Source organism: Diaphorina citri, unplaced genomic scaffold (assembly GCF_000475195.1).
Source record: "Diaphorina citri unplaced genomic scaffold, Diaci psyllid genome assembly version 1.1 scaffold2003, whole genome shotgun sequence".
Classification (NCBI taxonomy): Eukaryota; Metazoa; Arthropoda; class Insecta; order Hemiptera; family Psyllidae; genus Diaphorina; species Diaphorina citri.
Window position 1 is genome coordinate 35,754 of NW_007379429.1, and position 26,437 is coordinate 62,190.

General features: G+C 37.1%; 3 protein-coding genes and 1 long non-coding RNA gene across 4 annotated transcripts in view; 1 reads left to right on the forward strand and 3 right to left on the reverse strand.

Annotated features, from left to right (window-relative positions):
• Nucleotides 1-748, reverse strand: part of LOC103517909 (conserved oligomeric Golgi complex subunit 3) — a 36,478-nt gene extending 35,730 nt beyond the window's left edge. The window contains exon 1 of the mRNA XM_008482958.3: nt 423-748. Within this exon, the coding sequence (XP_008481180.2) occupies nt 423-560 (138 nt within the window). The 5' untranslated portion in view covers nt 561-748. The remainder of the gene's footprint in view (nt 1-422) is intronic.
• Nucleotides 749-3,187: 2,439 nt separating this feature from the next.
• On the reverse strand, nt 3,188-19,381 carry LOC103517905 (zinc finger protein castor homolog 1-like). Its single transcript, XM_026829841.1, has 12 exons — nt 19,165-19,381; nt 18,285-18,464; nt 18,119-18,216; nt 17,491-17,710; nt 16,807-16,927; nt 9,117-9,253; nt 7,383-7,457; nt 6,668-6,979; nt 6,235-6,411; nt 5,708-5,936; nt 5,167-5,390; nt 3,188-4,025 (listed from the first exon to the last, which is right to left on the reverse strand). Exons 1-12 carry the CDS (start codon nt 19,379-19,381, stop codon nt 3,730-3,732), a joined length of 2,286 nt encoding a protein of 761 aa, XP_026685642.1. The 3' UTR covers nt 3,188-3,729.
• LOC113471008 lies at nt 7,909-9,255 on the reverse strand. Its single transcript, XR_003393871.1, has 2 exons — nt 9,117-9,255; nt 7,909-7,983 (listed from the first exon to the last, which is right to left on the reverse strand). It is a non-coding gene; the product is annotated as an uncharacterized LOC113471008 (long non-coding RNA).
• Nucleotides 19,382-20,903: 1,522 nt separating the features above from the next.
• On the forward strand, nt 20,904-24,484 carry LOC103517910. The gene is made up of 7 exons (XM_026829842.1): nt 20,904-21,077; nt 21,453-21,467; nt 22,328-22,519; nt 22,746-22,817; nt 23,173-23,324; nt 23,999-24,147; nt 24,420-24,484. Exons 1-7 carry the CDS (start codon nt 20,904-20,906, stop codon nt 24,482-24,484), a joined length of 819 nt encoding a protein of 272 aa, XP_026685643.1.
• The last annotated feature ends 1,953 nt before the right edge of the window (nt 24,485-26,437 follow it).

Below are 26,437 nucleotides of genomic sequence, written 5' to 3' on the forward strand. Positions count from 1 at the left end.
GGGTTTAAAAAAAAAAAAAAAAAAAAAAAAAAAAAAAAAATACAGAATTTTGATGTAGATAGAATAACAGCCAATGATAGCATTGATTGGGACCAATTTTCAATTGATTCCCCCTGCTTTAGTACATACCTCTAGGGTAATGATAGGTACCTAATGATTATCTTTTTATAGATACTGCTTAAATGGGACACAATAAATCTCTATACTCCAGTGCTAAGATAGGTACCAGTACACTATGGTTGTGTTCTAATATTCAAAATTCCATTTCCTTGCTGGATTTCATTGGTCAACTGGTGAGCACTGAGCTACCAAAGCTGGTAAGTGTAACAATCAAAATAAGATTTAGAGGGACTAATCGGTATTTACAAAGAGATTTTGTACCTGATCAGATTCCCATTAAAGTTATGTAAAACTATTCTTACCTTTGCTGGATAAGGCCTGGAAGTAGCATCATCATCTAGCTCTTGTAAAGAGGTTCTCTGGGACTTACTGAGAGGAGCTAAAGTATTTTCCCAATCTTGTAATTTACCAGTGGTCACAGTTTTTGCCACATCAACCATTTTCTGATCTCGGGTTACTTTACCATGTTAGTTCTGTGGTCTGCAGGTGTTATCTGATTTCCTCGAATATTTTCTAGTATTGCTAAGTCTCTAAGCTGAATTTCTTTGTTTCAGCTGCCCAGCCCTCTAAACGTCACAGTCACACATAACCATCTTTCTTATCACTTTTTGCTATCAGAAAAATTGTTTACTTCTTATTCTTAGACATTTGACATTTTTAAAAATTCCCTCCCTTCAAATTAAAGTTCTCTGTGGCTCGACACAGAGGTAAAGTGATTATAAAACCTCTGTGGTGAACGCCTCGTCCAGATTTTTTCCATAACTAGTGGCCATCTTGGATTTTGTAGTTCGTGAATGAAATCTCAAGGCCTAGTACTGCTAAGTCTCTAAGCTGAATTTTTTTCTTGTTTCAGTTGCCCAGCCCTCTAAACGTCACACATAACCATCTTTCTTATCACTTTTTGCTATCAGAAAAATTGTTTACATGTTTACTTCTTATTCTTATAGACATTTTTAAAAATTCCCTTCTAGTATTGCTAAGTCTCTAAGCTGAATTTTTTTCTTGTTTCAGTTGCCCAGCCCTCTAAACGTCACACATAACCAATATAACCATCTTTCTTATCACTTTTTGCTATCAGAAAAATTGTTTACATGTTTACTTCTTATTCTTATAGACATTTTTAAAAATTCCCTCCCTTCAAATCAAAGTTCTCTGTGGCTTGACACAGAGGTAAAGTGAAAAAAAAAACCTCTGTGGTGAACGCCTCGTCCAGATTTTTTCCATAACTAGTGGCCATCTTGGATTTTGTAGTTCGTGAATGAAATCTCAAGGTCAAAAATACTACGGAATTTACTATAGTTTGTGATCTGAAGAATCTGAAGGTTGTTGACCTTTGATTTTATTATTTTAAGAGGGAATTTTTCAAATTAATTTTCCCGTAAAACGAGGGATATTTAAACAAAGTGGGGATTTTTTTCGCCACTTTAGTTAGCTATCGCGTCTGCTTTGTAAGCGCTAGGTCGCGGGTTCGATTCCCGCCCGAGGCGCCTTTATTATTTTAAGAGGGAATTTTTCAAATTAATTTTCCCGTAAAACGAGGGATATTTGAACAAAGTGGGGATTTTTTTCGCCACTTTAGTTAGCTATCGCGTCTGCTTTGTAAGCGCTAGGTCGCGGGTTCGATTCCCGCCCGAGGCGGATTTTATCCTGAACGGATAAGGTCCGTTTTCGGAATGGCTGGCTTTCTCCTGTCCTGTCTTCCTTCTCTCCGCTTTCGGGACGATAAGATCTTTTCAAAGGAACGGGCTGTGTTTATTTACCCATCTTGTCTTCTCTGTTTTTAAAAAGCTGAAAAATTTAAACAGTTGAGATCGTACCTACTAAGGAAGTGAATTGATAAACACCTCGACCTGAGGTTGTTTTATAGTATGACACATTGGACTTGCATACACAGTCTATTTTATTTTCATAATAATAAAACTATCTAAAATTTGATATTTATAGTACAAATTACTTAAAACAATAAAAATGAATATTACTTAATAACAAATACTATCAAACGTTTTATCAGGCTAGCTAGAAAATCGGTTCAGAAAGAAACGCCAGTGTTTGTCTAACAGTGATAGGTAAGCTAGGTAAGTAAGTATACTTACAGTAATGTAGATGATCATACCTTGGTACAAATCATTATTATTATTATTATTTTTATATAGAAAAACACTAAACTTCACTTATGAACTGTTTATCCATTTATCCATATTCGGAAATAAATAGATTTTTATATAGAAAAACACTAAACTTCACTTATGAACTGTTTATCCATTTATCCATATTCGGAAATAAATAGATTAATTTCTTCGTCTACTCTAACCATTATCTATCAAAAATTGAGCCTTCAAGGCACTTTTAGTTTACTCGGACTTTGGTTCCTAGGATTACAATTAAGTAGTTATGGATAAATAAAATGAGATTTTAAAAAGTCAGAGGAAAAAAATCGTATACTGTTAACTATTTTTTAAATAAGAAAATGAGGAAATTTAAACATGTAAAATGATCAACTAATATAATCTAATATTTATGAATAAATACAGCAAAATTAGTAATAGGTACATACAATTAGTTTACAATAAGTAATACTTAAATTTCAGAGTAATTGGGTGGTATTCTTTTAAATTGTCTTCTGTTTTTTCTCATAAAAGTAAAATTAGGTTTTTATTTATAAACTAAAATTAGTAAACTAGGCACTCCCTCCAATCACTCCATAGACATAGAGTAAACCAAAGTACCACTCACATAAATAATGGTGGCGATCTTTACAATAATTTACAATATTAATTTGTGGAATCATAGGTAATTTACATCTAGGTAATTAATTATTAATTATTTACAATAAAAGTAAGATAAGTTATCTAGTCTAGATAATAATATGTACTTAGGTAGATATACATAGAAACTTCAATTACAAAAGGTAATGTACTTAAGGTACATATTACCTACCTAGGTCATAAATCAATTAAACACTTACATGAATAAATAAAATAAAATTTCTACAGTTTTTTCAATATAATTAAGTAAACAAAATGTTTATAAACAATGAGAGAAAACAAATTCAAGGAAATAAAATACAAATTGGTACATATTTTTACAAATAAATAGAACGCTTTACAAAATTTACATGGTGGAAATTATGGAGTAAATAGGTAGGTAGATACTTTTGTACATATCATCCTATATTATACATTCCAATTTTAATAATAAATGTCATTAAAATACATAATTATATAGCGAGTATACAAGTAGGTTCTGTAGGTATAAGCATAAATAAGTATTAAATAAACAAATTACATATCTTACATAAAGTAATAATATTCTAAGTATAAATCTATACAGAATAAAATTGAGGTGGGAATTCGGTTAATCCAGAAATTTGGGTAATTACCTATACCTATATTGTTTCTTTATACCGTGAGCATAGGACTGAATTTACGATCAAGGTACCTTCATCATTAGCATTACGTACATCTTTGAAGAAAAGGTGCCTGAACTGTGCAGACAGACTTTTTTTTCTTTAAAATAATATGTTCATAGTATGCTGAATCAAACATCATTGCTGACTCAGGCCACAGTGCTGCTGCGTCCAGTACACGTCGCCTGATGCTGAAGCAAATATCATTGCTGTCGCTGATGCTCCTGCTCGTCCATATGTCTGTACTTGTGTGCCGTCATCTGACTCAGTCCCACCACTGCGTACTGACAGTTCAAGCAGTGATAGTGCGTCTGCTTACCAGAGTGAATACAGTCGGATTGTGTGCAGGATTGTGACGGTGTGAACTTCTCGAAGCCAGCGGCCATGATGGAGTCGAGTTTCTGATGTTGGCGACGATGGGCGACCACTTTGTTAGTGTCCGTGCAGACAAAGTCACACTTGAGACAGTGGAAGTGAGATGCCTTGTTCTGCGTGGTAGCTGCAAACATAAATCAGAGATGTGAATATGAGAAATAGTGCACTCAAAGTTGAGAAAAACAAGAAAGTATGTCCGTCGAAACATTTATAATGCAGTCTATTTTGACTAATATCAAAGTCATTTCTGGCAGATATATGAAAGTAATATCGAAGTTAATGACAGATATGAAAATAACAATGCCTTACCTTCGACAATTTTCCAGCCGACAGTCGACCGACTTGTCGAAGAACAGGAATCCCTCCCGAATGACAACGTTGTCATGGAATTCTTTGGAATGCAGAGTCAACTCCTCTGTGGAATCAGTGGCGAAGAAACATCGAGGCCGATTGCAATGGAAGTGAGGACGGGTGGGATTTATTATCTAATAATTAAACTGTTAACAAACTTTAACCAATATTATTGTTAAAAGTTTTGGTACGTAGATAGTACTTACTTATGGATCTGTTTTGGAATTGAACTAAGATGGACTATAATCACTTTTTTGTGATTTATTATCTAATAATTAAACTGTTAACAAACTTTAACCAATATTATTGTTAAAAGTTTTGGTACGTAGATAGTACTTACTTATGGTATTATTGTAGACACAATCCTCTCGTCCACAGGAAACATTGGCACGGTATTGCAGGAAATCTCCGCCCATCAGGGTGGGACGGGACAGGAAGATGCAAAGCTGATCCGGACATCCGTCACTGTATTGGGTGAAGCCTTGAGGTTCCTGCAACATGGGAGAGGTTGGGATTAGGAATGGTTAAGTATGAAGTGTGTCCGTCAACATACAACAGATAGCTATTATGAATCTTTGTTTTGATCTCTACATATACATTTTAAAAGCATTTTCTTCCTGATGTCAGAAAATGTTTGCAGACAGTTTTCTGTAGAAAAGTAATGAGCTTCCGATGACCAGAGAAATTGCTAAACAAGGAAATAACAATACAGAATGGTTCTGAAAATATAGCTCAGAAACTCAGAGCTTTCGGATGCACTTACCACAAGAGAGGGCTGACACAGGGCCAAGGGTTTGGGGGATTCGGACGTCCTCTTCAAAGGCAGTGGAGGGATTTATTATCTAATAATTAAACTGTTAACAAACTTTAACCAATATTATTGATAAAAGTTTTGGTACGTAGATAGGACTTACTTATGGTATTATTGTAGACACAATCCTCTCGTCCACAGGAAACATTGGCACGGTATTGCAGGAAATCTCCGCCCATCAGGGTGTCCAACCTCTCGTGACGGGCCGTGTGCTGAACAAAGCGCGTCTTATCACAGAAACTATAGCCGCATGCGGTGCGCATACAATGGAAATGCGTCTGGTGTTCCCTATAGCCGCATTGAGTGTACTGACAGTCCTCGTTGAATCTGCGGATGAGAGAGAATGAGAAAACATTAGAGTTCAGATGACCGAATAGCTATGTAATAATAATAATTAACCTATTACTCCTATGTAAGTCTAATAACTAAAAGGTGAACTGGTGAGCCTTCGAGAGTTTTCGCAATACTCCTTGTTGTTTTGCAAACCTTTCATCGTTTTTTTCCCCCTTGCAAGCCTTATTTTTGCTATATTTTGCAAACCTTTGCAAGTTTGCATGTTTGTATCTACGTTCACGGTATCTATGTACGTTCACGATGTTTTGCTATCCTTCATGGTTTGAAAATCAAAATCTTATTCTGCTTACCTATAACGAGTATATCCCTCAGGAACAGGTTCATCTTTCAACATCCTCATGGAACTCTGGGCTCTCGACTTTTTGGTTTCCAAACTCTCCCTAGTTGGGGTCAAAGATCGACGTAATGCTTCCTTATGGTCTACTGGGGGGAGCAAGTTTCGGGCCGCAGATTCCAGGAGACCATTGCCCATGAGGGAGGCGTGTGGGTTGAACCCGGGCGGTGGACCAAACATGAGACCTATGTGGACATAAGAGAACAATGTTGGTGATGTAAGAAAAGGGAATGATTTGCTTGAACCTGATTAATGACCTTCATCGAGGAAACTGCACTCGGTTTATAAATCTATGTATACCTAAGCAAATGCACTACTGTGACCTCAATTTTGGTATAGTTCAAGTTTGTTTTTTTTTTGTTTTTTACTTTTGTCAAAAACTGCAAGAGCCATATTGTATCCTATGAAATCAATTTCAACTAATACTAGAACTTTCAAAGAGCAGGCGAAAATAGGGAGATATAGGACGAAAGCCTAGCTTACCTGTGGGTGATGAGTACAGGGCGGGCATGTGAGGCATGAACGGTAGGCCTTGTGACGTCATCAGGGCCAGTTGTTGATTTGCCATGGCGGCCATTGCAGCACTAAACCCAGGGGGGTATTGAGAGGGGGGCACCAGCTCAGGCCCGTCCAGTGGGGGGATGGGCAGAATGGATAGACCTGGAACAGGAGATTGAGATAGTTAGTTTGAGAAATCCTTGGTCCTTGGTAGTAGAATTGAAAATCAATCTTTGCCTTATACCGCCATATGACTTGAAAACTTATGGAATGAGCCCAGGCATCATTTCTGGGCGTCCAAAGGGTTTTACACCCCAATTCTTCTAATATCAGTACAAGTACCAGTGCCTGTCTTTGGACATGGAAATTTAGTAAAACTTCGAAGAATATCTAAATTTTTAGTACTATTTCTACTCACCAGAGGGTATCCGTGTTTCCTGGTTCTCATCATTGTTGTTATGTTCAGATTTGAGATTCAGGCTGGGAATGGCACCGGGGTTATGTTTGGTGATATGAGGCTTCAGACGGTCAAGCTCAGAGAATGCCTGATTACAGGCATTACAATGGTAATGTTCCTTGCGTTTCAGCTTACAGAAGGGCCGACTACAGGACAGTTCAGGGCCGTATCTCTCGTGTCTATCCAGACTCATCCATTCTGGAAGCAACTGGAGGGATTTCTCGGAGACCTCGCCTGGTAGCGGCTCTGATGGTTCTTGTTTGATGTTGTCCTCTGAAAAATTCAAAGATAAGAAGTCTAATAAATATTACGATTGACAGAACAGAAACCATACAAAAGATTAAGAATACCTATTTGGGATACCAGATAAAACACAATTTCTTGAAAGAATCAAGAACATGGAAAATTATTAATAAAGGAAAAGTAAAGACAAGAAGGTGAAAATAAAACCGAACCAAATTTACAGTGGACAACTTATAGGTAAACAGTGACTTTTTGGTTATTTCTTCAAAGAAATTTTGACAATTGAAATCCGTACGGATCAATTTGACCTTTTCAAAGACTACGTGGAAATCGTGGAATGCTTACAAAAAATCAACTAATAAGGGGAAAAGAGAAACTAAGAAAAGATCAAAAGAAAAACTAATAAAAAAAGATATCAAACAACAACACCCACCTGAATAAATATGAGAGGAAGAAGAAGTGGAGGACAAGCCACTCAGGGGGTAGAAAGTGCCTGAAGCCTTCACCACTTGACAAGATAAACAGACAGAACAAAATGGGGGAAAATGTAAGTCATCACCAAAGTGGGGAAAGAGAACTAAAAGTTGTGCGAAGAAATATTTGGAAAAAAACTAAACAAAACTAACTACGGTGATTCTATAAATACAAGTTTATTAAAAATACTTAATTGCACCAAAAAATTCAAACCCCATCCTGACCCAAATTTTGATCATGTATTTGAACCTAAATGAATTCTTATCATATTCGCTTTCGGGACGATAAGACCTTTTCTATGGAACGGGCTGTGTTTATTTATCTTGTCTTCTCTGTTTAAAGCTAAAAAATTTAAAACAGTTGAGATCGTACCTCCTGAGGAAGTGAATTGATAGACACCTCGACCTGAGGTTGTTTTATAGTATGACACATTGGACTTGCATACACAGTCTATTTTATTTTCATAATAATAAAACTATCTAAGGCGCGGAATACAAGACGCTCCTCCGTGTCTTGTAGGAGCTGTTGACATACGCGTTGGAGAACGTCGAGTGCGTCGGCTGAAAACAAATTGTCACATTTTTTCTTAAGGGAGCAAAATCTCGTTTTCAAAACTTCAGGGAACAAAACCTCGTTTTCAAAACTTCAGGGAACAAAATCTCGTTTTCAAAACTTCAGGGAAAAGAATCTCATTTTCAAAACTTCAGGGGAGCAAAACCTCGTTTTCAAAACTTCAGGAAACAAAATCTAATTTTCAGAACTTCAGGGAACAAAATCTCATTTTCAAAATTTCAGGGAACAAAATCTCGTTTTCAAAACTTCAGGGAACAAAATCTCGTTTTCAAAACTTCAGGGAACAAAATCTCGTTTTCAAAATTTCAGGGAATAAAATCTCGTTTTCAAAACTTCAGGGAACAAAATCTGATTTTCAAAACTTCAGGGAACAAAATCTGATTTTCAAAACTTCAGGGAACAAAATCTGATTTTCAAAACTTCAGGGAACAAAATCTGATTTTCAAAACTTCAGGGAACAAAATCTCATTTTCAAAATTTCAGGGAACAAAATCTTATTTTGCGATACGAGTACATAATAAAAGGAATTTATGTATTTGAACTTATTCTCACAAAAAATCGGTCAGTAATTCAATTGACCAATTCTAGAATTCAAACCAATGTTCCTTTGGTTATGGATCCAATACATTAGAAACTGCACTACTATCAAGATAACTAAAAGTTTTTTGCCTCAATTTACCAATCCTTGGATTCAAACTCTGTCCCTTCAGTAATTTTATTAATCCAATACCTCAAAAATCCACTGATGGGACTAACTAAAAGTTTGTTTCAAGGCATACTCACGATTCATTTGAATTTGTTCCTGCACTTCATGTCTGAGTACAGTGCAGAGTTCAGGGAACAAAATCTTATTTTGCGACACGAGTAATAAAAGGAATTTATGTATTTGAACTTATTCTCACAAAAAATAGGTCAGTAATTCAATTGACCAATTATTCTAGGATTCAAACCAATGTTCCTTTGGTTATGGATCCAATACTATCAAGATAACTAAAAGTTTTTTTGCCTCAATTTACCAATCCTTGGATTCAAACTCTGTCCCTTCAGTAATTTTATCAATCCAATACCTCAAAAACCCACTAATGGGACTAACTAAAAGTTTGTTTCAAGGCATACTCACGATTCATTTGAATTTGTTCCTGCACTTCATGTCTGAGCACAGTGCAGAGTTCTGATAGGGTCTCCAGATGCTGCATATGAATCACCAGAGGTCGCACTATGTCGTACAGACTAGTGCATAACTCCTCAATGTAAACCCTGCAAATAAATATTAATATGAGTGTTATTATTCAACAAAATCTTTGTCCAACAGAATGGTATAGCATCTCAAAAAGGTTCTATTGAGAGGAAAACTTACTTAAAGCTTTCACCAGAACGAGAGAAGAACTGCCCGTACTAATCAGAATTTTGGGATATTGTGTAGCTTCTTATAGGTAGGCACTAACGATTAATTCCATGCAAGTAGGTACAACTAGTAATTCTATAATTACAACAAAGAACATATAATATACTCGTACTTAGCCTAGAAAGAAGATAATCGTTAATAACCTAATAATCCTAATAATTATAATCATTATTTGAATAGCTACAAATAATAAATAAGGAGATATTTTTAGGTAGGTACTGTTAGATATTACGTATTCCATCGAACATAATTTTTTTGTAGAAATACCTATTCCCAATCTTTCAAAATTATTTATGTTTCCTTATGATTTGGGAAGTAACAGCACAAAAAATTGCAATACTTGCTCACCTGGTTCAACTTATGTTGCGCCCGGATACTCGGGTGTTGAACTATATGGAGTACATGTTTACGAATCCTAATAATTGCCCTACCACTACCGTAATGAAATTTGTAAATTACAAAGAGCAATTGGGATAAAAATAAAGTAGGTTTAGGTAGATAGGTATGTAAAATGAAATTTACTTGCTCACCTGGTTCAACTTATGTTGCGCCCGGATACTCGGGTGTTAGACTATATGGAGTACATGTTTACGAATCCTAATCACTACCGTAATGAAATTTGTAAATTACAAAGAGCAATTGGGATAAAAATAAAGTAGGTTTAGGTAGATAGGTATGTAAAATGAAATTGTTTTCACAAAAATATGTATAAAACATAGGTTCCGACCTCTCCTCGATACCCATTTAAATAATAATTAATCGAATATTCTTGCTCTGTTTTTGCAAGTTTATTTTCATATTATATCTTAGAAGAAATTTCCAATATTCGTAACTCGTTGGTTAGGTTCGAAATATAATTATCAAATTCAGATATTTTTTGTAAGGAAAAAGTAAAACGTACTTATTAAGACATAAATCAATTTTTTAAAGAAGCAGATAACTTTTAAGCGAACAGATTTGGCCTTCGGGTATAAAATTGAACATACCTACTTGATTTCATCAACACCAGTTTCCAGAGCAATTTTTTTGTATTGCTAATTCATGAATATGGACCATAATTATTTATTTTCCCTTATATGTAAGTAAATATTCCTAATCTTCGTTGGAATTTTGCTCACAACACACACCAATATTATTCCTTGTTGGGAGTGCAGAAATTAACACATTATTCACTAATGCTAATGTGTTCATATGGAACTTTTGCTGGAATTTGGAAAGTCTGGTTCTCATGAACTCAAAAAATTTGGTTAGTGATTGCCCCAGTGTCTACCACAATTCTACATTCATACAACCATAAAAGTAGGCATGTAAATGAGGACAAAAATGTAACAAGTCAACAATGAATTGGGAACTTTTGGACGTTTCTCTTGCATGATTCGCTCTAGTATAGAGCGACCATCTTAGTAGCAAAATCCAACTTAATATTGCTAGGCTTATGGTCTACTATAGCTTTCCTTTGGAGTGATTTATCAGCAAAGACATTGGTATGTAGACAATATCAGGAAAGACAAAGAACCAAAACTTCTTGATAGGCGGATGTATAGGTGGATGACCACTTTTTATTCCCAGTCTGAATAGAAGGTAGGTGGTATCTACCCTACATACCTAGTAATTATAAAGGTATCAAAAATTTTAAATTTCAAATATTTTGATTAAATCCTTAGACCGCCTAACACGATTCATAAAATACTGTGGATTTATACGTAGATATAAGTACCCATACTCCTGCAAGTTTAGAAGGTGGTAGTCTTTCATATTATTCAATTATTTCGTTTTTTAAATCGCTGGAAGCCAAATTGTAAAATATAAAAAAAACAACCCATCTCATTTACTCATTTGAACTTTTTTTATTCTCATTTGCACAACAAAAAATATTATATTTATGTTCTTTTCATGGTTGTGTGTGAGGGCTCCATCAACAAATTTTGTCTGCTGTAGAGTTAAATTTAATAATTGATTATTTTCTGAATCCAAGCGGTTTTTTTACCTAGGGGACGGCTAATATAGGTGCCATCAAACTTTTTGGGACAAACAAAATAAAATAAATAGGTACAATCAAAAAAATCAACTAACAGTGTTTTAGGTTTCCAACTCTCCACTGAAGAGAAAATTGAAAATGTCCTCCTCATGCAATCAGCAACTCGTTGGTTTCCACTTCCAAAGTTTGAACATGTCCTGAGCTCAATCTTTTCCAATCAGCACATCTTGTTGGAACTTCCAGCATCTTTGCCCTCACTTTTTTATATGCACGGATTGTCTGTCTGTGTGTCCGGGAAAAAATGTGTGTTTAGAAATAAAATAATAGAAAGTAAAAAAAAAAAAAAATGCCCAGCTGCATTTATAATCGGTAAAAGTGCACTTCAAAGTACTATCCAGGTATCCAGTGATATACCAATATCTGAGCAGTGGTGGCTACGGCATCGGCATGTAGCAGTGGATTTCAGATCTGCAGGTTGATCCTTCAAGCCCAAGTAAAGACAAAGAAAATAATGTATGTGCCTTGTTTTCTTATCTGAAGTCTTAATATTCTAATCTGAAGTATGGAAAATGGAGGCATCCATTCCAAATATCCAAATAGTGCTCAATTTAGGATTTAGGTACATATTTCGTACTTTTTGCTGCAACATTGCACAGTTCATAGAAATTCTACACAATAACACATTGGGTATACGTATACCTATTCACTGAAATACAAGCACTCATTGTTTGGAAAATAAAACGGGCAGGTAATAAAGAAAAGCTTCCATCAGGAAGTTTTGAAAATATACCGCGAACAGACAGAAAGCTGTCTAAACAATACTATTACGTAAACGAGGGATTTTCAAAGATAAAAAATTTACTATCTATATTGCTAAGGTAGATGGGTACCAATGCCTTCCTTTTAATTATTACCGATACCAACCTATTCCAGTAGGTAAATATTTGGTAACTAATTCCATAAGGTATGACATCCATCTATCGCTTACCTACTTAGTTCTAATACCATCTTTTCTATGTTTCATGTTATTATCAGATATTTGCGAAATGGTAATTTTGACATCTCCACTAATTTCTTCCATAGCTCATGTTAGAACAGAGATCTAGAGAAATGGTGAATTTGGCATCTCCACTAATTTTCAAGTTCTCCTCGATCTTGCTATCTTTTTCGATCTTTCTTCCTTTCCTAGACTTCTCCCATGTAAACACCTACTTGTAATGATGATTATATTTGCCTTTCGAAATACAATTTACAGAAGTACCCCAATGGTTTCAGTAAGAAAGAAATAGGAGTAAGCTCATCAGTTTTTTCTTTCTAACGGCCATGATACTTTTACACCACTTGATGCGTTAATAAAACATGTGTGTTTCAGTAAGAACACATTCTGATTTCTATACGTACATTTCCTATTTATAGGTACTTCCCAACATCTAAAAATTCAGCAATACAATTGACCCAATTGTATCGTTAATTAATTTCAAGTTTATATTTATACGTACATACTATTAAACAATCAATCAATCTCTCCTGTCTATTTCCAGGGAACATTTCCACTGTCTGGAATGCCATCGCAAGATCTTCATCAAGAAAGAAGAGATGAGTTATTCTTCTTCCCATAAAAATTCAACAGAAAAAAAAAACTTTGAGATTTTTTTTATAGAAAGGAGAAAAAACGTGCATAAGTAGAAAAATGAGGCATTACCCACGAATTACTCAAGTCTCCTCTCATCTTTGGAGTAGGTACATCATTCTTTTACTTTTTTCAGCCCATTCTTCTTTTTTCTGTTGAGAAGAAAGAAGAGATGATTCGTCATTTCAAATGGCACAAGAAGCGGGATGAAAGCTTGCAGCATGGGTTTATGCGGTACTCCCCTGGGGACGATTGCGGGGACCGGTATCATAACTGCCAGCACAACCGCAAGCAGACTCACTACCATTGTATTCAAGTAAGTACGCTAGTAGAAATTGGAACCAATAGACTTACCTAGAGACCTACAAGTAGGAATAGCTTAGGTACTTATACTTATTGAGACGGGATATCATAGAGAAGTCCCTTCTCTAGTCACTAAAAGGTATAATAATTTTATTGTTCATAATAGCTACATACCTACTTCGTTAGAGTAAAGGTTAGAACGGTGGACTTTGGGTCCGGAATTTGTTGGTTTCCGAAAAATCTAATATTATAGATGTATAACTTTTCTATTACCAAGCTTATAATAATTTCTTTCTATCCATCAAGTGATTTCCTAGCGAAGAAAAATAATCAACTGACAGTCTAGTTCATCGATGTGTTCCAGGGCACCTGTGATAAAGTGTACATCAGCACGTCCGACGTGCAAATGCACGCCAACTACCATCGCAAAGATTCGGCCATCATTCAAGAGGGCTTCTTTTTTTTACGTAGCTATCTTTTATACAGATTTTCTTAATAAAACATCTGAATTGTGAGGGGCAGAATTGGGACAAAGCTTACCACACCCTCACTATTTCCTGTCAGTATCCAGGCTTTTCTTAAGTTTAGAGATGGAAACTAACTTATGATGCTTATTGTGGTGGTCATAATCTGGTGGTACTGAGGTGTCTTCTACGAACCAAGTCCTAGAACAAGAGATACGAATATTAATTAGGTACTGAAATATTTCACCTTTGGTTGTCCGAAAAATTTCATTTGAGCTTTTTGTAAGAAAACTGTCACGATAAAAATAGGTATCCTTTTATCCTAAAGATACCCTTCCTATATCCATATTTTCATAATTGTTTAAAATACCTACCTTCTTAATGTGTTGACTTTTTGTTCCAATCGTATCTACCTCTAGCTACATTCCTACCTACTTTTAGTTCTTTTGTCCATTGTAGACCAAGTCCTAGAACAATAGATGCTACTGAAATATTTCACCTTTGGTTGTCCGAAAAATTTCATTTGAGCTTTTTATAAGAAAACTGCCACAGTAAAAATAGATACCCTATTATACTAAACATACCCTATATAATCCTATATCCATATTTTCATAATTGTTTAAAATACCTTCTTAATGTGTTGACTTTTTGTTCCAATCGTATCTACCTCTAGCTACATTCCTACCTACTTTTAGTTCTTTTGTCCATTGTAGAAAATTTTCGAAAATTAATGAGAATTTTCCACGAAGGTATTTTCGGACAAAATATTTATTGTGAAAATTTTCTTGGATTAGGATTGGGGAGCTCCATGTTTAATGTTATTAAATGTTTTCCAAACATGTTTTCACAAAGGTCATTTTCTCGAGTCCGAATTGTTCAACTTTTATTAATGACATTAGTTGGGTTATAAATACATATCTAGGTGTTTCTTACGCTCGAGGGTCAAAACAATAGAAACGAGAATAGCAGTTGCAACAATAGATACCTTGAGATCTGCCTCACCCCCTTCATCTGATCTCTGAACTTTTCAAACTTGCAACATTCCTAAACACTTGAACTTTTTCAGAAACTCGAAATTTACATTGGGAAACAGCAAACTTTTCGATTTTCGACTTTGGAAAACAACGAACTTTTTTCCTCTTGTGGTGTATTTTACTTTTTATTATTTTCTTGATTCCAAAAAAGTTGAAAAAAAAATTGTTCAACTTTTATTAATGACATGAGTTGGGTTATAAATACATATCTAGGTGTTTCTTACGCCCGCGGGTCAAAACAATAGAAACGAGAATAGCAGAATAGCAGTTGCAACAATAGATACCTGAGATCTACCCCATTCCCTTCATCTGATCTCTGAACTTTTCAAACTTGCAACATTCCTAAACACTTGAACTTTTTTCAGAAACTCAAAATTTACATTGGGAACTTTTCGATATCCGACTTTGGAAAACAACGAACTTTTTTCCTCTTGTGGTGTATTTTACTTTTTATTATTTTCTTGATTCCAAAAAGGTTGAAAAAATTAAACTCCAAGCCATATTCACATGCTAGAATTCTACCTAGCTACCTGCATACGTACATTTCCTATTTATTACTTGAACTTTTTCAGAAACTCGAAATTTACATTGGGAAACAGCAACTTTCCGATTTTCGACTTTGGAAAACAGTAAACTTTTTCCCTCTTGTGGTGTATTTTACTTTTTATTATTTTCTTGATTCCAAAAAAGTTGAAAAAATTAAACTCCAAGCCATATTCGCATGCTAGAATTCTACCTAGCTACCTGCATACGTACATTTCCTATTTATAGGTACTTCCCAACATCTAAAAATTCAGCAATACAATTGACCCAAGTGTATCGTTAATTAATTTCAAGTTTCTAAGTACTTACTATTGAACAATCAATCAATCTCTCCTGTCTATTTCCAGGGAACATTTCCACTGTCTGGAATGCCATCGCAAGATCTTCATCAAGAAAGAAGAGATGATTCGTCATTTCAAATGGCACAAGAAGCGGGATGAAAGCTTGCAGCATGGGTTTATGCGGTACTCCCCTGGGGACGATTGCGGGGACCGGTATCATAACTGCCAGCACAACCGCAAGCAGACTCACTACCATTGTATTCAAGTAAGTACGCTAGTAGAAATTGGAACCAATAGACTTACCTAGAGACCTACAAGTAGGAATAGCTTAGGTACTTATACTTATTGAGACGGGATATCATAGAGAAGTCCCTTCTCTAGTCACTAAAAGGTATAATAATTTTATTGTTCATAATAGCTACATACCTACTTCGTTAGAGTAAAGGTTAGAACGGTGGACTTTGGGTCCGGAATTTGTTGGTTTCCGAAAAATCTAATATTATAAGTTTTCTATTACCAAGCTTATAATTATGGCTACGTTCTACTTATCTTTCTATCCATCAAGTGATTTCCTAGCGAAGAAAAATAATCAACTGACAGTCTAGTTCATCGATGTGTTCCAGGGCACCTGTGATAAAGTGTACATCAGCACGTCCGACGTGCAAATGCACGCCAACTACCATCGCAAAGATTCGGCCATCATTCAGGAGGGCTTCCAAAGACTGAGAGCGACGGAGGAGTGTCGAACCCCGTACTGTGCCTTCTTCGGCCAGAGGACGACCCACTTCCATTGTCGGCGAGACTCGTGTCAGTTCACGTTCAAGAACAAGGCCGATATGGGTGAGTACTTCTTATGAGGTGGCATGTCACAGGAAAACTTTTTTTAATTCATGTATATTGCTTTTGACGAGTAGTTTCAACGTCTAGGTGTATAGTCTTATGCGGCCTTTGGAGGTTCTTCATTCTTCCTTAGCTCATGTTAGAACAGAGATCTAGAGAAATGGTGAATTTGGCATCTCCACTAATTTTTAAGTTCTTCTCGATCTTGCTATCTTTTTCAATCTTTCTTCCCTTCCTAGACTTCTCCCATGTAAATTGTGATGTACCAATGTTAAATACCTGCTTGTAATGATGATTATATTTGCCTTTCGAAATACAATTTACAGAAGTACCCCAATGGTTTCAGTAAGAAAGAAATAGGAGTAAGCTCAATGAAGTCATCGATGTCGGCTGCTGACGAGGAATGATCTGTGAAGTAACCAGATGGGGTGGGTGTCTGCGGGAGGGAAGCACCTGGAAACAGAGAAGGTGTTGAAGTATAAAGACCAGCTATGTCATATGCGTTTGGAAGGAAAGGCGTTGGCTTACTTGGCTTTCGGTTGTCTACGAAGTTACTTCCGCCAAATACGTCATGCTCAATGATCTTCCTTGATTTGGTTATAACTATCAATGGGAGTTTGAAAATCCCACAGACACTTTTTGATAGTTGCAGAGTCCGTTTTTGCAAAGTTATATCAAGGCTACCTCACAAACCTTACACATGAGACATCAATTGAATAGACCATAGACAATTTCATACTAACCTGGAGAGAATTTGAAATGAAAGCCCGGAGTTCCATAACCGGATGGGGTGGGAGGTTCGGATAGGTATATGTCTACGAAGTTACTTCCGCCAAATACGTCATGCTCAATGATCTTCCTTGATTTGGGTATAACTATCAATGGGAGTTTGAAAATCCCACAGACACTTTTTGATAGTTGCAGAGTCCCTTTTTGCAAAGTTATATCAAGGCTACCTCACAAACCTTACACATGAGACATCAATTGAATAGACCAATAGACAATTTCATACTAACCTGGAGAGAATTTGAAATGAAAGCCCGGAGTTCCATAACCGGATGGGGTGGGAGGTTCGGATAGGTATTTGGAGGGGGGAGATCCCCGTCCTCCTTCACTGCTGCTGTTGCTGTAGGTGTCAAACTTGTCATGTAGAGCGTTGAAAGCAGCCAAGGACGTTGCTTGTTGAAGCAAATGTAGTGAGCTTCCAGGAGATGTGGAGAGGTCTGAAGGCATACCCTGTGAAACAAAGGAAGAAAATAATTATCTGACGAAATTATCTTAGTGGGTAAAGCTAAAGTTAATACATAATCGCTTTATGTTGTCTCAAAGGTGACATTGGTAATTTGGCAAGATCAGTGAGCTGCCTGGGGAAGTGGAGAGGTCTGAAGGCATACCCTGTGAAACAAAGGAAGAAAATAATACTAACCACTGTGGATTGACGAAATTATCTTAGTGGGTAAAGCTAAAGTTAATACATAATCGCTTTATGTTGTCTCAAAGGTGACATTGGTAATTTGGCAAGATGAAGTAAAGATGTTTCCGCAAATGCTAGGTATAGGGAAGTATCAAAATCTATTATCTTCTGTAGAATGATGTTTTCCACATAAGTACGTAAATAGGCACCAAAATAAACGTTAGACTTACTGGTTCTCCAGACAGGGTGGCCATATTCACAGCCTGTTGCGCCAGCTTGAACTTGCGGTAGGCAATCTCGCTGTCCTTCCGCTCGTGCTTTCGTTTGTCCTATCTAATATACCTATCTAGGCATTCTCTGGTACTTTTTAACTACTGGGTTTATTGTTGAATCTCGGTAGGAAAAATGTCTCTCTGGAGTGCAGCACATAGTTGCAGTTTTCCCGGACGCAATGAATATGATTGCAAGTTTGGGAGAATCGACAGCCGGGAAATCCGCAAGGGTCTGGTTTCATGAACTTCTTGAAGCCGTCTTTCAGCAGCTGCTCGTCCTTGATGTGATACGTCTTGTGTTTCTCTGAAAGGATGAGATAGGATAAAGATGATGCGTTAGTTACAAGGTTACAAACAGCTGGATTAATTTCACGGTGAGGCTATCATGATTAGAGAACTCTTTACCAGAAATATCCCAATAATTTATGTACGATTTGTGCAACACGTAAGACTTTTCCCCCGCTAACCCCTGGGTCTGTAACTCAAGGTCTCTCTGGAAATATATACAAATGCTGTCACAAATCTTCAGTAGCAGGAATAACAGAAATTCTACAATAATTATTTCACGAGGGAGATAACGAAAGAGAGAAAGCACCGTGCTCCCCTTGAGATAAATTTGGCAAAGCTTATCACGTCGGAAGGGATTCACAAAACTTGTTTACTCATCATGATGATCAATTGACAGATTTTTTTTTCTCTTATCATATTCGATTGTATTGTATACATTTTTGTTCATCGTTTTGATTCAAATCTCATAAGAACCATTTTTTTATCTGGTGTGATCATTTGACTACAAGTATGACTAGACATTTTAAAGAAAGACAAAGAAGACGGTAGAGAAAGAGCGTTGAAGTAGATAACTATTGACAAAAGTCTCCGAGTTCTAGAAAGATTTGGTGACCCCCTAAATTTCTACACGCTACAAGTCTGGTTCTACCATGCTATCAGAACTGAGGAGTCATGCAAAACGGTACAAGAAATCAGTGCAGGAGCTACGGACTTACCTGTGGGGTGTTTGCCCGGGATATTATCAGGGGACTGACTTAAAGCTCTAACCATAGGGAGGGGTTTGGGGGAGGAGGGGGAGCTGAGAATGTCCTTCTCTTTTTTCACGAGATCTGGCCCAAATTTATGAACCACTATAGTCAGCATAAACATTGCGTGTTCTCCATCAAGTGTCCACTTCATGAGACAGACCATTTCCACTGCAAGGACGCCCATTGTGAAATGCCTTTCAAGTAAGCGTTTATTTAGTTCGAGATTGTGTCAAATATAATTTGAGATGAACTCACTCAGCTCCAAAGGAGTTAGAAGTAGTTTAGCCAGGAAGCCAGGGATTCTTTTGATGTTTCCTCGTAGTAATAGAGTTCGAATTCAACCACTTACCTATGCTTTGAAGTACTTTAAAGACAATAATATTAATTTTCTATCATTAACGGTACCGAAAGAAAAGTGATAGGTACTCAAAAATGCCTTTAAAAATTACCTCTTCGAAAATGCAGGGTCAGGGTCTTTAACAACAAATTCTGTTCCTTATACCCAGATGTCCGCCTCCCTCATGGGCAATGGTCTCCTGGAATCTGCGGCCCGAAACTTGCTCCCCCCAGTAGACCATAAGGAAGCATTACGTCGATCTTTGACCCCAACTAGGGAGAGTTTGGAAACCAAAAAGTCGAGAGCCCAGAGTTCCATGAGGATGTTGAAAGATGAACCTGTTCCTGAAGGATATACTCGTTATAGGTAAGCAGAATAAGATTTTGATTTTCAAACAATGAAGGATAGCAAAACATCGTGAACGTAGATAAAAAAAAATGCAAACTTGCAAAGGTTTGCAAAATATAGCAAAAATAAGGTTTGCAAGGGGGAAAAAAACGATGAAAGGTTTGCAAAACAACGAGTATTGCGAAAACCCGCGAAGGCTCACCAGTTCACCTGAGATTTGGAAGATCGACATAGGAGTTAAGGAGAGACATCTTCACTGTGTTTGGGTAAGTGAGACTTCCTAGTGAATTTTAGGCGTTAGTGAACGGTTTTAAAGGGTTTGTTCATCAAATGACATAAATTATGTCTCCCATGGTCACTGTAATTTGATGACTACACGAGACTGAGTAGACTGACAATACCTATTGATTTATTTTACTTCTCTTTATGGGTTGATTGATCATTATCAAAGGACATACAGAGTTTCTTCTGGCTCCTGGACCTACTTCATATCCCAAATTTGATTTTACAGGAGGGCTGTTTCGAAACCATATTCCCGGCAGAGAAGGTGGAACACTTTAGGAGTCATGACATTTCCATCATCTATTTTACTTCTCTTTATGGGTTGATTGATCATTATCAAAGGACATACAGAGTTTCTTCTGGCTCCTGGACTTACTCTAGTGTCCCAAATTTGATTTTACAGGAGGGCTGTTTCGAAACCATATTCCCGGCAGAGAAGGTGGAACACTTTAGGAGTCATGACATTTCCATTTCCCATTACAACTCTCTGGACGCCTTGTTCCGAAGAAAACGGGGTCGACCTCCCAAGAACAGAGTCATCGAAGTAAGTTGATTTGCCACTGATGTCCTTTATGAGGATTTATCTCCTATGACCTATCAATAATTTTCAGGACATTTCCAAAACGGAATGGAATTTAATAGTTCCTGGAGGAAATAGTCTGTCCATTGATTACCGTTACAAGGTAAGATGATGCATATTCGTAGACTTTACGTATTGCAAAATCTTCTACCTATGTACATGATTACTAATATCCCAAATTTGATTTTACAGGAGGGCTGTTTCGAAACCATATTTCCGGCAGAGAAGGTGGAACACTTTAGGAGTCATGACATTTCCATTTCCCATTACAACTCTCTGGACGCCTTGTTCCGAAGAAAACGGGGTCGACCTCCCAAGAACAGAGTCATCGAAGTAAGTTGATTTGCCACTGATGTCCTTTATGAGGATTTATCTCCTATGACCTATCAATAATTTTCAGGACATTTCCAAAACGGAATGGAATTTAATAGTTCCTGGAGGAAATAGTCTGTCCATTGATTACCGTTACAAGGTAAGATGATGCATATTCGTAGACTTTACGTATTGCAAAATCTTCTACCTATGTACATGATTATAATGCAAAACGAAAGTTAAAACTCTCAAAACTTGTTTCGTTTTAAATTGAAAGAAATTGGGTGATCTCCTATCTACTTGAAATTTTAAACAAGGCATTCCTAAAACTGTTTATTAGCTCTTTGTATCTTTGTCTTCTTGTACTAACGTCACTTTGTTTGGTTCTTGTTTCAGGTTTGGAATGACACGGTTAGTTCTCTTCTCTTCTCTGAGCTTACAAGGTAAGATGATGCATATTCTGCAAAATCTTTTACCTATGTAAATAATTATTATGGAAAACGAAAGTTAAAACCCTCAAAAACTTGTTCCGTTTTAAATTGAAAGAAATTGGGTGATGTCCTATCCACTTGAAATTTTAATCAAGGAATTCCTAAAACTGTTTATTAGCTCTTTGTAACTTTGTCTTCTTGTACTAACGTCACTTTGTTTGGTTCTTGTTTCAGGTTTGGAATGACACGGTTAGTTCTCTTCTCTTCTCTGAGCTGTCCTTTATCTTCACAGCTTGCTTGTAGTCTGCTTTATTTTGCACTTTGGTCTACGATACTTCATGGTTCTGCACTTGGTTGGCGGAACCGACTTGAGTGCAAAAATTAGATTTTTTAAGTGGTTAAAGACTTTTTTTTTTTTTTTTCAAAAAATCCAATAGGTATGAGTACTTGCCTATTTTATTCTGACGGTAAGCTCTTTTGTAAAGCACAGGTGCCCGGTAAGTCTTTATTGTACAAAGTGCAAACCACTTGCAATTTGAAAATAGCTGCTTTTAAGTAGAATCTTTTACTTCACATCATTCTTATGATGATATAGTAGTTCTCGTAGTAGTCAGTAGTAAATATTCAGTCTTCCCTTCTCAATGAAACGTCATGCTAAAGTTCTCTTTTCCCTTTACAATTTCAGAACACGTCAGGTATGGACACCCCACATAGAATCTTTTACTTCACATCATCCTTATGATGATATAGTAGTTCTCGTAGTAGTCAGTAGTAAACATTCAGTCTTCCCTTCTCAATGAAACGTCATGCTAAAGTTCTCTTTTCCCTTTACAATTTCAGAACACGTCAGGTATGGACACCCCACAGGCAATATTCACTAGCTTTAAACTTCCCAAACCCAACACCAATGGATCGGAGAAAACTCATCCCGATAGTGGACATGACAGATGCTCCATGTCCCCTCTTCCGTTGCCTTTGAAGAGGACGTCCGAATCTCCCAAACCTTTGGCCCTGTGTCAGCCCTCTCTTGTGGTAAGTGCAGTTGAAAGTTTTGAACCTTATGTTGAGATCCATTCAGTAGAAAACTATCTGCAAACAAGTTCTGAAATAAGGGGAAATGCTTTCGAAATGTCAGTGCTCAGTGATCACTGTTCACAAAGGTTCTTAATAATAATGAAGTATCTGCTTTGTGTTACCGAACACTCTTCGTAGCTTCATACTAATCATTAATTCATTCCTAACCCCTCCCATGTTGCAGGAACCTCAAGGCTTCACCCAATACAGTGACGGATGTCCGGATCAGCTTTGCATCTTCCTGTCCCGTCCCCACTTTATGTCCCCTCTTCCACTGCCTTTGAAGAGGACGTCCGAATCCCCCAAACCTTTGGCCCTGTGTCAGCCCTCTCTTGTGGTAAGTGGTGGTGAACGTTTTGAACAATATCTTCAGATCCATTTTGTAGAAAATTATCTGCAAACATGTTCTGAAATAAGGGGAAATGCTTTCGAAATGTAATCACTGACCATGGAGGTTCATGACTTCATACTTACATACTGCCGCGGCGTTTCAGACCGTATCATTAATACATTAATTCCTAACCTCTCTCATGTTGCAGGAACCTCAAGGCTTCACCCAATACAGTGACGGATGTCCGGATCAGCTTTGCATCTTCTTATCCCGTCCTCACTTCCATTGCAATCGGCCTCGATGTTTCTTCGCCACTGATTCCACAGAGGAGTTGACTCTGCATTCCAAAGAATTCCACGACAACGTTGTCATCCGGGAGGGATTCCTGTTCTTCGACAAGTCGGTCGACTGTCGGCTGGAAAATTGTCGAAGGTAAGGCATTGTTACTTTCATATCTGTCATTAACTTCGATATTACTTTCATGTATCTGCCAGAAATGACTTTGATATTAGTTACCTACATCGGAGTCACCAAAACTGCGAAGTAGACAGTCAGCTTTATGGCTCTGTTGTGACTTTTCTACGGTTACTATTTCCTTGACTGTGAGATAGGAAAGGTACCTAACTCACGGCGTTGGAATGATTGGGGTTTAAATCCTTTGGCCGCCAAAAAAAAATCTGGGCTCTTCTACGGTGATTTTTTCCAATTGTCCAGGATTTTAGTATTACGATTTGCCCAGGATCACTGTAATTTTTGTACTGGTTGTACCTGGTTCTCTCCCTACCTATCAGTTCTAGTATAACTGTACCTACTTAACCGGACAAGGACTCTTATTGTTATAGTTACCCTCTGTAAATAACTATCAATAAAAGAAAGTACTTAACCACTTCATAACTAACTTTCATGTCACATTTTCCATTGATCACTGTAATGTTTGTACTAGTTGTACCTGGTTCTCTCCCTACCTATCAGTTCCAGTATAACTGTACCTACTTAACCGGACAAGGACTCTGATTGTTATAGTTACCCTCTGTAAATAACTATCAATAAAAGAAAGTACTTAACCACTTCATAACTAACTTCCATGTCACATTTTCCATTCTCAGCAACAAGATGACTCGTCACTTCCATTGCATCAGACCGGGTTGTGGCTACACGTTTGTCCGCTATACGAATATGCTTCAACACGAAGAGTTCCATATGGACAACGCCCCTGTCAGCTTTAACACGGTGGTGTCTCCGTCTTCCCGATCTAGTAAGTTAAATGGATACCATATTTTGAAATTTTCTGTGCCATTTTCAATATTGCTCTCTTTGGCAGCAGATCTTTGACGGCCAGAAGCTTTCGTGTGAAATCTGCAAAAACGTTCGCTTTATTTGAGTTTTTAAAGGGAATTTGATTTTGACGAATGTCTGCATGTGGACTATTTTAATTTCCTTTTTTTACTGTTTGATAAACATTTCCATGGCTCCCCTTCCTAGGCGAAATATTAACAAACCCCTTTCCCGCGCCAATTTTATTTTCAGAAGAAAACTTTGAACCAAAGAGTGAAATTCGAGTGAAAAAAGAGAAGAGGGCTTCCAAAGACTGAGAGCGACGGAGGAGTGTCGAACCCCGTACTGTGCCTTCTTCGGCCAGAGAACCACCCACTTCCATTGTCGGCGAGACTCGTGTCAGTTCACGTTCAAGAACAAGGCCGATATGGGTGAGTACTTCTTATGAGGTGGAATAGCAGAGGGAAGCATTCGTACTGCTTTTTCACGAGTACACACACTTTTAAACATGTCTATTATCTCATGTGGCCTTTGGAGGTTGAAGAACCTACTTGGGCAGTATCTCTATCTGCGTAGAAATTAGCTAGCATTTCAACCTTGAGTTACAGACCCAGGGGTTAGCGGGGGAAAAGTCTTACGTGTTGCACAAATCGTACATAAATTATTGGGATATTTCTGGTAAACAGGTGGATACCTAGCTATTATTTACCTATCTATTTCGCATTACCTACATTCAACATCATTAGTACCTACTTGACTAGAATATCAATTAGTTTGCCATCAATATAACGTTAGACTCCCTTGATCATTCATCAAATTGTTTGGTATAGAAACTTCTCAAATCGCCAACTGATTACTTTACAACATTTTATTTACATTAGCAGAAATAAGTCAGTAGAGCAGTCTTAGCTTCTTGACCCCAGCAGTAACCATGGCCCAGAGAGGTAAATTGTCGAACATACCCCTGAGGTTATGCTCAAACATTTCAATATAGTTCTCTAATCATGATAGCCTCACCGTGAAATTAATCCAGCTGTTTGTAACCTTGTAACTAACGCATCATCTTTGTCCTATCTCATCCTTTCAGAGAAACACAAGACGTATCACATCAAGGACGAGCAGCTGCTGAAAGACGGCTTCAAGAAGTTCATGAAACCAGACCCTTGTGGATTTCCCGGCTGTCGATTCTCCCAAACTTGCAATCACATCCACTGCGTCCGGGAAAACTGCAACTATGTGCTGCATTCCAGCGGACAACTTCTGAGTCACAAACGAAAGCACGAGCGGAAGGACAGCGAGATTGCCTACCGCAAGTTCAAGCTGGCGCAACAGGCTGTGAATATGGCCACCCTGTCCGGAGAACCAGTAAGTCCAACTTTTATTTTGGTGCCTATTTATTAAGTACTTACGTATAATTCACCTACAGATAAAAGATTTTCATATTTCCCTATGCCTAGCATTTCTGGAAACATCATCTTTGCTACATCTGGCCAAATTACCAATGTCACCTTTGAGACAACATAAAGCGATTATGTATTAACTTTAGCTTTACCCACTAAGATAATTTCGTCAATCCACATTTCAATATGAATTGGTTCATGTTGGTGCTAATGCTAACGAAATTGTCAAAATTCATCATGTTTTTAAAATCTTCTATGTATTACGAGTTTTAGCCGAAGACAGATGGGGCAATCCGATCTTAATGATAGCAGACATTAGCGAATTTTAGCTCACTTCAACATCATGCCCGGGGTCACTCGAGTTTTTTCCCTCGATACAATGTTCGTTAAAATGAACTTCATGAAAAGAGAAACCAAAAAAGTGTCGAAAAAATCCGAAGGGAGTGGAGTATTCAAAGGGGTAAACGGTATTTTTCTTCCTTTTTTTTCTAAAAAAATTTAAAACAGTTTTTTATACAAAAAAAAAACTCATTTTAAATCCTTCAAACCTATTCTCTATATTTTTTTTATGTTATTTACTTCTGGGGTGATTTAATTTGTAGGCGAAAAAAGGGTTCTAATATTTCAGTTCTTTTGAGAATCCCAGACACCGGGCATCTTTTGTTGATGTTGAAAAAAAATAGGTTAGTAAAACTAAATCTGAACAAGTACAAAGGATTTCAACCCTTCCCCGCGATTATTTCTACTCAGTGAGGTATAGGAAGTGAAGCAGATTTTTTTATCCCGTACATAGAACGTATGTCCTTACCTACCTATGCACCTATCTTTACAGTTTTGTACACAGGTCATGACATCTGGACTTTTTTTTAC

Excerpts from the sequence above, each read along its gene's own strand:
- LOC103517910 (XM_026829842.1), top strand. The coding sequence starts at position 20,904 with ATGATTACTAATATCCCAAATTTGATTTTACAGGAGGGCTGTTTCGAA. Across the intron at positions 22,818-23,172 it reads TCTTCCTGTCCCGTCCCCAC|TTCCATTGCAATCGGCCTCG; the intron begins TTTATGTCCCCT and ends TCCCGTCCTCAC. Across the intron at positions 23,325-23,998 it reads CGGCTGGAAAATTGTCGAAG|CAACAAGATGACTCGTCACT; the intron begins GTAAGGCATTGT and ends TTCCATTCTCAG.
- LOC103517905 (XM_026829841.1), bottom strand. The coding sequence starts at position 19,381 with ATGGGCGTCCTTGCAGTGGAAATGGTCTGTCTCATGAAGTGGACACTT. Across the intron at positions 17,711-18,118 it reads CCACCCTGTCTGGAGAACCA|GGTATGCCTTCAGACCTCTC; the intron begins GTAAGTCTAACG and ends TTTGTTTCACAG. Across the intron at positions 4,026-5,166 it reads TGTCTACAATAATACCATAA|CTACCACGCAGAACAAGGCA; the intron begins GTAAGTCCTATC and ends TTATGTTTGCAG.